At 43.3% G+C, this 12,875-nt stretch overlaps 1 protein-coding gene across 3 annotated transcripts in view; it reads right to left on the bottom strand.

Moving 5' to 3' along the window:
* Nucleotides 1–9,819, bottom strand: part of LOC126443297 (mucin-17-like) — a 129,068-nt gene extending 119,249 nt beyond the window's left edge. Inside the window, exon 1 of one of the 3 annotated variants that reach the window (XM_050090908.1) lies at nucleotides 9,801–9,819. Coding sequence is in view for 2 of the 3 variants with exons in the window: in XM_050090909.1 (XP_049946866.1) it covers nucleotides 2,182–2,269 (88 nt within the window). In the remaining variant the exon portion in view is untranslated. Of the gene's footprint in view, nucleotides 1–2,181; nucleotides 2,338–9,800 lie in introns of those variants that run through there. The other 2 variants (XM_050090909.1, XM_050090906.1) reach the window with 2 other exon arrangements.
* Between the last annotated feature and the right edge of the window lie 3,056 nt (nucleotides 9,820–12,875).

Here is a 12,875-nt window from a genome sequence, read left to right as displayed (position 1 = left end):
GTACGAAGGCGATGACCTCTACATTTAATCCCCTGCTCCACAGCGACAAGTAACAGACATCTGGTGCTACGAAGAGGCTCCCTCCATCGCAATCGAGTGGTGTCAGTCAGTCATTATGCGGTAATCATCAGCGTACCCAGTGGATGGTCGGTATGGGAAAGACTGGTGATATCGGACGATGTACTGTAACACAAACCGCAGTTGATAGCGAGATCAATTTTACCCAGGAGTCGGAGAGAGCTATAACTACCCCATTCTGCAACCCGTGTAGTAAGAGAGTGAGCTGAGTTATAGGAGTGTTTTCACCACTCAGTGGAAATGGGAACACGATGTTGTAGCTCCGCCAACCGCGTACGATATGTAAGGACAGCGCCAAACGAAGCCTGCTCATGCAACACGAGGTAGCATAAAAAGACAGTACGAGCATTTACAGTGGTGTTTTTATCGGGAAAATTAGACAGACTCGATATCTACATCTACATCCATACTCCGCAAGCCACCTGACGGTGTGTGGCGGAGGGTACCTTGAGTACATCTATCGGTTCTCCCTTCTATTCCAGTCTCGTATTGTCCGTGGAAAGAAGAATTTTCGGTATGCCTCTGTGTGGGCTCTAATCTCTCTGATTTTATCCTCACGGTCTCTTCGCGAGATATACATAGGAGGGAGCAATATACTGCTCGACTCCTCGGTGAAGGTATGTTCTCGAAACTTCAACAAAAGCCCGTACCGAGCTACTGAGCGTCTCTCCTGCAGAGTCTTCCAAAGGAGTTTATCCATCATCTCCGTAACGCTTTCGCGATTACTAAATGATCCTGTAACGAAGCGCGCTGCTCTCCGTTGGATCTTCTCTATCTCTTCTATCAACCCTATCTGTTACGGATCCCACACTGCTGAGCAGTATTCGAGCAGTGGGCGAACAAGTGTACTGTAACCTACTTTCTTTGTTTTCGGATTGCATTTCCTTAGGATCCTTCCAATGAATCTCAGTCTGGCATCTTCTTTACCGACGATCAACTTCATATGAACATTCCATTTTAAATCACTCCTAATGCGTACTCTCAGATAATTTACGGAATTAACTGCTTCCAGCTGCTGACCTGCTATATTGTAGCTAAATGATATGGGATCTTTCTTTCTATGTATTTGCAGCACATTACACTTGTCTACATTGAGATTCAATTGCCATTCCCTGCATCATGCGTCAATTCGCTGCAGATCCTCCTGCACTCCAGTACAATTTTCCATTGTTACAATCTCTCTATATACCACAGCATCATCCGAAAAAAGCCAAAAAGATATCATACAGGTACTCCACTCCATACATAGTCGGCTACCTGGGTAGCAGCTTCTAATGTACACCTGACTGGTTTAGCGGAACCTTACAATTTGAAGCCAATGCCAAGTCATGGAAACTGCAGCCAAGCATTTCATAGAACTGTCCAAGTCTATGACTCAAGGCTTCCTCTAGACTCAGAACCAGGAGGCAGTATCAGTTCTTGGGACACTGCTGCAGATTGTGAGCTTCGTGAAGCTCCATGAAGAGGGTTTGTCCTCTCTACCTTCTCTGCCAGACGTTGGAATGATCCAAGTACGATCTCGGAGCTGAGATCTTTTTTCCAATGTATGCCAAAATCTACCGCAGGTGCATCCTGTTCCCTCAATAGCCTGCCGGAATAGCCTCTTCAACATGTGGAATGACCAGCAGAGGGGCCAACGTGGACGGTTAAGGAGAGCTTGTACCACCACACCGGGACTATCTTAAGTAGCATCCAGTTTATGTTGATAAAGAACAGCGTTAATTGGTGTGTGCAGTTTGTGTTACCACCAACATCCTCTCCTTGCCTCCCATGGTATAAGCCTACACTGACAACGTGCCGACACATAAATAACCACATTAGTACATTACGATTCAAAGCAGTTATTAAATCACGGAAGTAGAAAACCACAACAATATAGGTCAGCAAAAAATGAAGCTATTGGACCTTGAAATGTCCTTAGAAATTATGGAAAAGAATATTTACCTGAGTTTTCAGATCTTAACTGTAAAACATTGACTTCCAGATCGGGTACTGTAAAAGGAATTCATACAAATATCAATGGAAAAACAGAATACATATTTTATTACTGACTATCAAATTGTTATTTGTTATAGAGACTTACATCAACAGAAAAAAATTTACCTGTAATGGAATCTGAGTCACTGCAATTTGCAGCTATGACTACGGCCACCAAAATGCAGATGAACCAACTAATGCTTCCGCAGAACATGACGCAAGGACTAAGATGTCGGACCAAGTGCAGAACTTTTCCCGCGAAATATTTTCATCAAATTTGCACACTGTTCCACAACCTGTAATTTTATGAACCAATGGAGTTACAAAATTGATTTTCCTTATGCAAGCTGTATAGCATATTAATTACTGTAAATTAATGTTTTGATGTAACTTGGATTACGTCATTGTAAGAGACAGATGTCACATCGGTCAGCGCATTATATTTCTGTTTACATCTGATTAACTGCCGGAAAGTGCTCTCTAAATGACTTATAGTCTTTTGTCACACCTATACCAGTTGCACAGGTATCGGTATCAACTTAAGTTTCTTTAATGAAGCTGCAGTATAGTACATGGTGTGCTAATGTTTCACACAGGTGGAGAGAGGGGTGGGGGTGTGTTTTGCCTGCATCAAAGGCATCAGGTGGCTACATGAGCCTCAGGCGTGTAAGGACAGGCCAGGGGGAGCTTCCCAGCGAGGTCGTGGGGAGAACTGTTGTATTGGGAATACAACGGCGGCTACAGAGCTCTGTGTCGAATATGGCTGTTGCAGGCTCCTAGTCACGCGCTGTGATGAACCTAAGACTGTTAAAAGCTGATTGTGGTGAGACGAGTTCAAACTAACATAGGTCATCATTTTGAGATTGTTATTGCAAAAGCTACGAATTTTTATGATTGTGAAAATTATGATAGGTAGTAGAAAGTAATAACTAAGAACTGCTTTGAGCTATTGTGGAAAACCAGATATTAAATGAATGCTAAGGAAGTCAGTAAATACTACAGAAGTCACATCTCAGTCATTTTACGTGTTGTAAATACTGCAGCAGATTTTAGAACAGTATGATTGTGTAACCGTGAATTACTCTGAACTTGTCAAGGTTACAGGTAATGTTAAAATAGCATGAGTTATGCGCTTTTGTGCCTAATAATACATCATGAATATTTGAAGTTTGGTGATATTTAATCATCGGTGTATTCATTATGTAAATGCGTATTCATAATATTTCTGAATAAAAATTATGTGGTTAGCACTCATTACACACTGTGACTTCCTTCTTCAGCGTCATATACACCAAAGAGCCAAAGAAACTGTTACACCTGCCTAAAATCGTGCAGTTCCCTAGCGAGCACGCAGATGTTTCGCAACACGACGTGGCAAGAACTCGACTAATGTCTGAAGTTGTGCTGAAGGAACTGACACCACGAATCCAGCAGGGCTGTCCATAAATCCGTAAGTGTGTGAGGGGATGGAAATCTCTTCTGAACAGCACGTTGCAAGCCATCCCAGATATGCTCAATAATGTCTATGTCTGGGGAGTTTGGTGCCTAGCGAAACTGTTCAAACTCAGAAGAGTGTTCCTGGAGCAACTCTCTAGCAGTTCTGGACGTGTGGGGTGTAACATTCACATGCTGGAATTGCCCAAGTCAGTCGTAATCCACAATGGACATCAATGAATGCAGGTGACCAGGTAGGATACTTATATACGTGCCACCTGTCAAGAGTCGTATCTGGACGTATCAGGGGCCCCATATCACTCCAACTGCACATGCCCCACACCATTACAGAGCCTCCACCACCTTGGACTGTCCCCTGCTGAGATGCAGGATCCATGGATTACTGAGATTGTCTCCATACCCGTAGACGTCCATCCGCTCGATATAATTTGAAACGAGACCGGTCCGACCAGGCAACATGTTTCCAGTCATCAACAGTCCAATGTCCGTGTTGGCGGGCCCAGACGAGGCGTAAAGCTTCGTGTCGTGCAGTCATCAAGGGTAGACGAGTGGGTCTTCGCCTCTAACAATGATGTTTCGTTGAATGGTTCGCATGATCACACTTGTTGATGGCCCAGCATAGAAATCTGCAGCAGTACCGTCGTACAAAAGCCTTGGACACTACGCCAAGTACACCAGACGTCACACAGATTTCATTCGATCCAACAAGCTGACAACAAAAGTAACTTTCATTCAGGAACCTGATGCAGGGACACCCAGCATGTAAGAGTAATAGGAACTGTTGGTAGCGCCTTTGGTTAGTTAGGAGTCGTCTGCTAATGCACACAGCTGACGCGAACCGATACAGGAAAACACAGAAGGACTGTCGCGCTACAGGTCGTTGAAAATAGTTGAGAAAAAAACAAAACGAAAATTACTTAGTCGTTTCATTAGTTTTCCTTATTCTCAAAGCCACCTCGTTTAAGAAAAAGTAACACTGAGAAGTTTACACCCTCTTAAGCTGTGAAGCAACCATGGGTAATAGAAGAAATACTTCAATCCATCGATGAAAGGAGGAAGTACAAAAACGTTGAGGGAATTTCGGTAGTACAGAAATACAAGTCGCTGAGGAATGAGATAAACAGGAAGTGCAAGAAAGCTAAGACAAAAGTGGCTGCATGAAAAATGTGAAGTAATCGAAGAAGAAATGACTGTTGGAAGGATTGACTCAGCATATAGGAAAATCAAACCAATGATTGGTGAAATTAAAGGCAAGGGTGGTAACATTAAGAGTGCAACGGGAATTCCCTGTTAAATTCAGAGGGGGCAGTGAATAGTTGGAAAGAGTACATTAAAGGCCTTTGTGAGGGGGAAGATTTGACTGGTGTAATAGAAGAAGAAAAAGGAGTCGATTTAGAAGATATAGGGGATCCAGTATTAGAATCACAATTTAAGAGAGCTTTGGAGGACTTAAAATCAAATAAGGCAGAAGGGATGGACCACATTCAATCAGAATTTCTAAAATCATAGCGGGAAGTGAAAGCAAAATATCTATTCACGTTGGTGTGTAAAATTTATGAGTCTGGCGACATACCATCTGACTTCCACAAAAACATCATCCACACAATTCCGAAGACTGCAAGAGCTGACAAGTTCGAGAATTACCGCGCAATCGGCTTAATAGTTCATGCATCTTCGTTGCTGACAAGAATGGAAAAGAATATCGAGGATGTGTTAGGTGACGATCAGTTTGGCTTTATAGAAATGTAAAGGCACCAAATTCTGACGTTCCGGTTGATAGTGAAAGCAAGACTAAAGAAAAAGCAAGAAACATTCATAGGATTTGTCGACATGGAAAAAGCGTTCGACAATGTAGAACGGTTCAAGATGTTCGAGAATTCTGAAAAAAATAGGGTTAATCTAAAGGGAGAGACGGGTAATACACAATATGTACAAGAGCCAAGAAGGTTATGAGGGAGGATAGGTTAAGAAAGGACGACCAAGAACGAAGTGCTCGGATTAAAAAGGGTGTAAGACAGGACTGTAGTCTTTCGCCCCTACTGTTCAATCTGCACATCGAAGAAGAAAAGAAAAGGGAAGGCCAGGAGTGGAATTAAAATTCAAGGTAAAACGATATCAATGATACAATTTGCTAATGACATTGCTATCCTGAGTGAAAGTGTAGAAGAATTACATAATTTGCTGAATGGGATGAACAGTCTAAAGAGTGCAGAATATGGATTATGAGTAAATAGAAGAAAGAGGAAATTAATGAGAAGTAATAGAAATGAGAATAGTGAGGGGCCTAACATCAGGATTGATGCTCACGAAGTAGATGTAGTTAAGGGGTTCTACTAGTTGTTGTTGTTGTTGTGGTCTTCAGTCCTGAGACTGGTTTGATGCAGCTCTCCATGCTACTCTATCCTGTGCAAGCTTCTTCATCTCCCAGTACCTACTGCAACCTACATCCTTCGGAATCTGCTTAGTGTATTCATCTCTTGGTCTCCCCCTATGATTTTTACCCTCCACGCTGCCCTCCAATACTAAATTGGTGATCCCTTGATGCCTCAGAAAATGTCCTACCAACCGATCCCTTCTTCTGGTCAAGTTGTGCCACAAACTTCTCTTCTCCCCAATCCTATTCAATACTTCCTCATTAGTTATGTGATCTACCCATCTAATCTTCAGCATTCTTCTGTAGCACCACATTTCAAAAGCTTCTATTCTCTTCTTGTCCAAACTATTTACCGTCCATGTTTCACTTCCATACATGGCTACACTCCATACAAATACTTTCAGAAACAACTTCCTGACTCTTAAATCTATACTCGATGTTAACAAATTTCTCTTCTTCAGAAACGCTTTCCTTGCCATTGCCAGTCTACATTTTATATCCTCTCTACTTCGTCCATCATCAGTTATTTTGCTCCCCAAATAGCAAAACTCCTTTACTACTTTAAGTGTCTCATTTCCTAATCTAATACCCTCAGCATCACCCGACTTAACTCGACTACATTCCATTATCCTCGTTTTGCTTTTGTTAATGTTCATCTTATATCCTCCATTCAAGACATCATCCATTCCGTTCAACTTCTCTTCCAAGTCCTTTGCTGTCTCTGACAGAATTACAATGTCATCGGCGAACCTCAAAGATTTTATTTCTTCTCCATGGACTTTAATACCTACTCCAAATTTTTCTTTTGTTTCCTTTACTGCTTGCTCAATATAGAGATTGAATAACATCGGGGAGAGGCTGCAACCCTGTCTTACTCCTTTCCCAACAACTGCTTCCCTTTCATGTCCCTCGACTCTTATAACTGCCATCTGGTTTCTGTACTAGTTGTAAATAGCCTTTCGCTCCCTGTATTTTACCTCTGCCACCTTTAGAATTTGAAAGAGAGTATTCCAGTCAACATTGTCAAAAGCTTTCTCTAAGTCTACAAATGCTAGAAACGTAGGTTTGCCTTTCCTTAATCTTTCTTCTAAGATAAGTCGTAAGGTCAGTATTGCCTCACGTGTTCCAGTGTTTCTACGGAATCCAAACTGATCTTCCCCGAGGTTGGCTTCTACTAGTTTTTCCATTCGTCTGTAAAGAATTCGCGTTAGTATTTTGCAGCTGTGACTTATTAAACTGATAGTTCGGTAATTTTCACATCTGTCAACACCTGCTTTCTTTGGAATTGGAATTATTATATTCTTCTTGAAGTCTGAGGGTATTTCGCCTGTCTCATACATCTTGCTCACCAGATGGTAGAGTTTTGTCAGGACTGGCTCTCCCAAGGCCGTCAGTAGTTCCAATAGAATGTTGTCTACTCCGGGGGCCTTGTTTCGACTCAGATCCTTCAGTGCTCTGCCAAACTCTTCACGCAGTATCGCATCTCCCATTTCATCTTCATCTACATCCTCTTCCATTTCCATAATATTGTCCTCAAGTGCATCGCCCTTGTATAGACCCTCTATATACTCCTTCCACCTTTCTGCTTTCCCTTCTTTGCTTAGAACTGGGTTTCCATCTGAGCTCTTGATGTTCATACATGTGGTTCTCTTATCTCCAAAGGTCTCTTTAATTTTCCTGTAGGCAGTATCTATCTTACCCCTAGTGAGATAAGCCTCTACATCCTTACATTTGTCCTCTAGCCATCCCTGCTTAGCCATTTTGCACTTCCTGTCGATCTCATTTTTGAGACGTTTGTATTCCTTTTTGCCTGCTTCATTTACTGCATTTTTATATTTTCTCCTTTCATCAATTAAATTCAATATTTCTTCTGTTACCGAAGGATTTCTACTAACCCTTTTCTTTTTACCTACTTGATCGTCTGCTGCCTTCACTACTTCGTCCCTCAGAGCTACCCATTCTTCTTCTACTGTATTTCTTTCCCCCATTCCTTTCAATTGTTCCCTTATGCTCTCCCTGAAACTCTGTACAACCTCTGGTTCTTTCAGTTTATCCAGGTCCCATCTCCTTAAACTCCCACCTTTTTGCAGTTTCTTCAGTGTTAATCTACAAGTCATAACCAATAGATTGTGGTCAGAGTCCACATCTGCCCCTGGAAATGTCTTACAATTTAAAACCTGGTTCCTAAATCTCTGTCTTACCATTATATAATCTATCTGATACCTTTTAGTATCTCCAGGGTTCTTCCATGTATACAACCTTCTATCATGATTCTTAAACCAAGTGTTAGCTATGATTAAGTTGTGCTCTGGGCAAAATTCTACCAGGTGGCTTCCTCTTTCATTTCTTAGCCCCAATCCATATTCACCTACTACGTTTCCTTCTCTCCCTTTTCCTACTACCGAATTCCAGTCACCCATGACTATTAAATTTTCGTCTCCCTTCACAATCTGAATAATTTCTTTTATTTCATCATACATTTCTTCAATTTCTTCGTCATCTGCAGAGCTAGTTGGCATATAAACTTGTACTACTGTAGTAGGTGTGGGCTTCGTATCTATCTTGGCCACAATAATGCGTTCACTATGATGTTTGTAGTAGCTTACCCGCATTCCTATTTTCCTATTCATTATTAAACCTACTCCTGCATTACCCCTATTTGACTTTGTATTTATAACCCTGTAGTCACCTGACCAGAAGTCTTGTTCCTCCTGCCACCGAACTTCACTAATTCCCACAATATCTAACTTTAACCTATCCATTTCCCTTTTTAAATTTTCTAACCTACCTGCCCGATTAAGGGATCTGACATTCCACGCTCTGATCCGTAGAACGCCAGTTTTCTTTCTCCTGATAACGACATCCTCTTGAGTAGTCCCCACCCGGAGATCCGAATGGGGGACTATTTTACCTCCGGAATACTTTACCCAAGAGGATGCCATCATCATTTAATCATACAGTAAAGCTGCATGCCCTCGGGGAAAAATTACGGCCGTAGTTTCCCCTTGCTTTCAGCCGTTCGCAGTACCAGCACAGCAAGGCTGTTTTGGTTATTGTTACAAGGCCAGATCAGTCAATCATCCAGACTGTTGCCCTTGCAACTACTGAAAAGGCTGCTGCCCCTCTTCAGGAACCACACGTCTGTCTGGCCTCTCAGCAGATACCCCTCCGTTGTGGTTGTACCTACGGTACGGCTATCTGTATCGCTGAGGCACGCAAGCCTCCCCACCAACGGCAAGGTCCATGGTTCATGGGGAAGGGGTTCTACTAGCTAGGCGGCAAATTAACCAATGGTGGGTGGAGCAAAGAGGACATTAAAAGGAGACTAGCACCGGCAAAAAGGAGATTCCTATTCAAGAGAAGCCTAGTAGTACCAAAAATAGGCCTTAATTTCAGAAAGAAATTTCTGAGAATGTACGTTTGGAGCGCAGCATTGTTTGGTAGTGAAACATGGACTGTGGGAAAACCGCAATGGAAGGGAATCGAAGCATTTGAGAGGTGATGCTGCAGACAAATGTTGAAAATTAGATGGGCTGATAATGTAGGGATGGGGAGTTTTTGCGCACAATCTGAGAGGAAAGGAAAATGTGGAAAACACTGACAAGGAGAAGGTACCAGATGATAGGACATCTGTTAAAACATCAGTGAATGACTTCCATGGCACTACAGGGAGCTGTAGGGGGCAAAAACTGTAGAGAAAAGAGATTGGAGTACACCCAGAAAATAATGGAGGACGAAGGTTGGATGCGCTGCTCTGAGATGAAGAGATTGGCACAGGAGAGTAATTGGTGGCGTGTCGCATCAAACCAGTCAGAAAGTCAGAAAAAAAAGGACAGAGAACAGGAAAGTGCCAAATTCCAGAAAGGGATACGTTCAGCACACGGCACAGTAATGGAGAAAACACGTAGAGACTTACCGGACACGTGTTACCCCGGTCCGCGCCGTAGCAGCCTGCTCTGTGGCGGTCAGCGGTCGCGAGTCGCTCCTTTTATACTTGGGCTGTGCACGGCTGGGCAGGGCTGCCACCTCCCACCCACTCTGTTCTCCGATTTCCCTCTACTCCATACCCCACTCCACATTCCCCTGCCCGTTTCGTGCAGTGATAACGCGTGAGCACGTCTGACGTCCGAAGTCTTGCTACGCGATGTCTGACAGCAACAAACGCCAAAGACACGTGACTTCTGTGGCGTTCACTAACTTTCAAGGTAAAGTTTGTCCAAACGATCTGACCAAAAGTCCTAAGATATTTTGTTCTTACATATAATAAGTAAGTGTATCAAAATTTTGTATAACACCACTCAGTGACCATACCACGTCTATAGTGGGAAATGACATAACAGGCCGAAATATTGAATTCGTTTTTCGCAAGAGTCTCACGGCGGAAGATAGTGACGTGGTCTCTCTTTTCTAGCCGAAATGCTAGATACTGAGGTAAGCGATCGAGGAACCGAATAGGTACAAAAGCTAGTAGTAGTAGGAGGGCATGCGGACGAAATCAGACATTACGCAAAAGAACTTGCTCCCCTACTACAGCAGTTAATCATTGGTCGCTACAGAAACGAACAGTGCGTAGTGAAAAGAAAAAAGCGTAGGTCATTCCCATTTCCGCCGGCCGGTGTGGTCGAGAGGTTCTAGGCACTTCAGTTTGATGACCTCAGATGTTAAGTCCCCTAGTGCTCCGAGCCATTTGAACCATTCCCATTTCGACGATGTGCCGTAGGACAGATGCACAAAATTACATCCCCACATCGCCGACGTCTGTCTGTTGTGGAATTATGGCACGTGTTCTATGCTAACCTACTAGGTCTGTTCTTGAGAGCAAATAATCTCCTGTATAAAAATGAACATGGATTCTAGAAATTGAGGTCTGATCGAATTTTCTCGTTTTGAGAAGACAGAAGGAGGGATGTGTTATACTTGCTAAAAACAAAGATCGCACAAATATTTCTCTAGTTAAAACAACGGGTTTCGACAGACTTTGCTGTCATCTTCATGTGTTAAAAAACCTTTTTATTATGAATCGCGTTCATTTTAAGTTGGAACTCTCGTCAAGTTGTCATATGTGACATTATGAAAGTATATACACTACTGGCCATTAAAATTGCTACACCAAGAAGAAATGCAGATGATAAACGGGTTTTCATTGGACAAATTTATTATACTAGAACTGACGTATGATTACATTTGCACGTAATTTGGGTGCATAGATCCTGAGAAATCAGTGCACAGAACAACCACCTCTGGCCGTAATAACGGCCCCGATACGCCTAGGCATTGAGTCAAACAGAGCTCGGATGGCGTGTACAGGTACAGCTGCCCATGCAGCTTCAACACGATACCACAGTTCATCAGGAGTAGTGACTGACGTATTGTGACGAGCCAGTTGCTCGACCACCATTGACCAGACGTTTTCAGTTGGTGACAGATCTGGAGAACGTACTGGCCAGGAAAGCAGTCGAAAATTTTCTGTATCCAGAAAGGTCCGTACAGGACCTGCAACATGCGGTCGTGCATTATCCTGCTGAAATGTAGGGTTTCGCAGGAATCGAATAAAGGGTAGAGCCACGGGTCGTAACACAACTGAAACGTAACATCCACTGTTCAAAGTGCCGTCAATGCGAACAAGAGGTGACCGAGACGTGTAACCAATGGCACCCCATAACATCACGCCGGGTGATAACGCCAGAATGGCGATGACGAATACACGCTTCCAATGGGCGTCCACCGCGATGTCGCCAAACACGGATGCGACCATCATGATGCTGTAAACAGAACCTGGATTCATCCGAAAAAATGACGTTTTGCCATTCGTGTACCCAGGCTCGTCGTTGAGTACACCATCGCAGGAGCTCCTGTCTGTGATGCAGCGTCCAGGGTAACCGCAGCCATGGTCTCCGAGATGATAGTCCATGCTGCTGCAAACGTCGTCGAACTGTTCGTGCAGATGGTTGTTGTCTTGCAAACGTCCCCATCTGTTGACTCAGGGATCGAGACGTGGCTGCACGATCCGTTACAGCCATGCGGATAAGATGCCTGTCATTTCGACTGCTAGTGATACGAGGCCGTTGGGATCCAGCACGGCGTTCCGTATTACCCTCCTGAACCCACCGATTCCATATTCTGCTAACAGTCATTGGATATCGACCAACGCGAGCAGCAATGTCGCGATACGATAAACTGCAATCGCGAAAGACTAAAATCCGACCTTTATCAAAGTCGGAAATGTGATGGTACGCATTTCTCCTCCTTACATGAGGCATCACAACAACGTTTCACCAGGGAACGCCGGTCAAATGCTGTTTATGTTTGAGGAATCGGTTGGAAACTTTCCTCATGTCAGCACGTTGTAGGTGTCGCCACCGGCGCCAACGTTGTGTGAATGCTCTGAAAAGCTAATCATTTGCATATCACAGCATCTTCTTCCTGTCGGTTAAATTTCGCGTCTGTAGCACTTCATCTTCGTGGTGTAGCAATTTTAATGGCCAGTAGTATATATATATATATATATATATATATATATATATATATATATATATATATATATATATATATATATACCACTCACAAATGGTTCTAACGTCACAACAGAAACGCAGCACTCGAAGCACATCTGTTTATATAAGCTGGACATTTTCTGAGATTAACTGAGGTCTGGCGAGACTGGTGGCTACCGTGAGGTCCACAGCCTTGTGGATACCGCCGCAGCTGCGATGGCTCGGTAATCGACTCCAGAGATGCTCTTCACACAGTACCCCACTGCCGTTTAGTGAAAAGAAAAGTAAGAGCCTAGCGCGTCTCGGACCAGATTTGTGACTGGATTCGCGACCTCCTTGCAGACAGAAGACAAAACGTCGCTTCTAATGGAACAGAACCGAAAGATCTAATGGTAATTTCAGGAGTACCACGGTGGAGTGTGATAGGACCGTTACTGTTTACAATATGTACAAAAATGATGTTGTATACAACGTCGGCAGCTCCATTCGCGGATTAT

The sequence above is a fragment of the Schistocerca serialis genome, unplaced genomic scaffold, assembly GCF_023864345.2.
Source record: "Schistocerca serialis cubense isolate TAMUIC-IGC-003099 unplaced genomic scaffold, iqSchSeri2.2 HiC_scaffold_1444, whole genome shotgun sequence".
In the NCBI taxonomy this organism is placed as follows: Eukaryota; Metazoa; Arthropoda; class Insecta; order Orthoptera; family Acrididae; genus Schistocerca; species Schistocerca serialis.
This window is presented reverse-complemented; position numbering and strand designations above follow the sequence as displayed.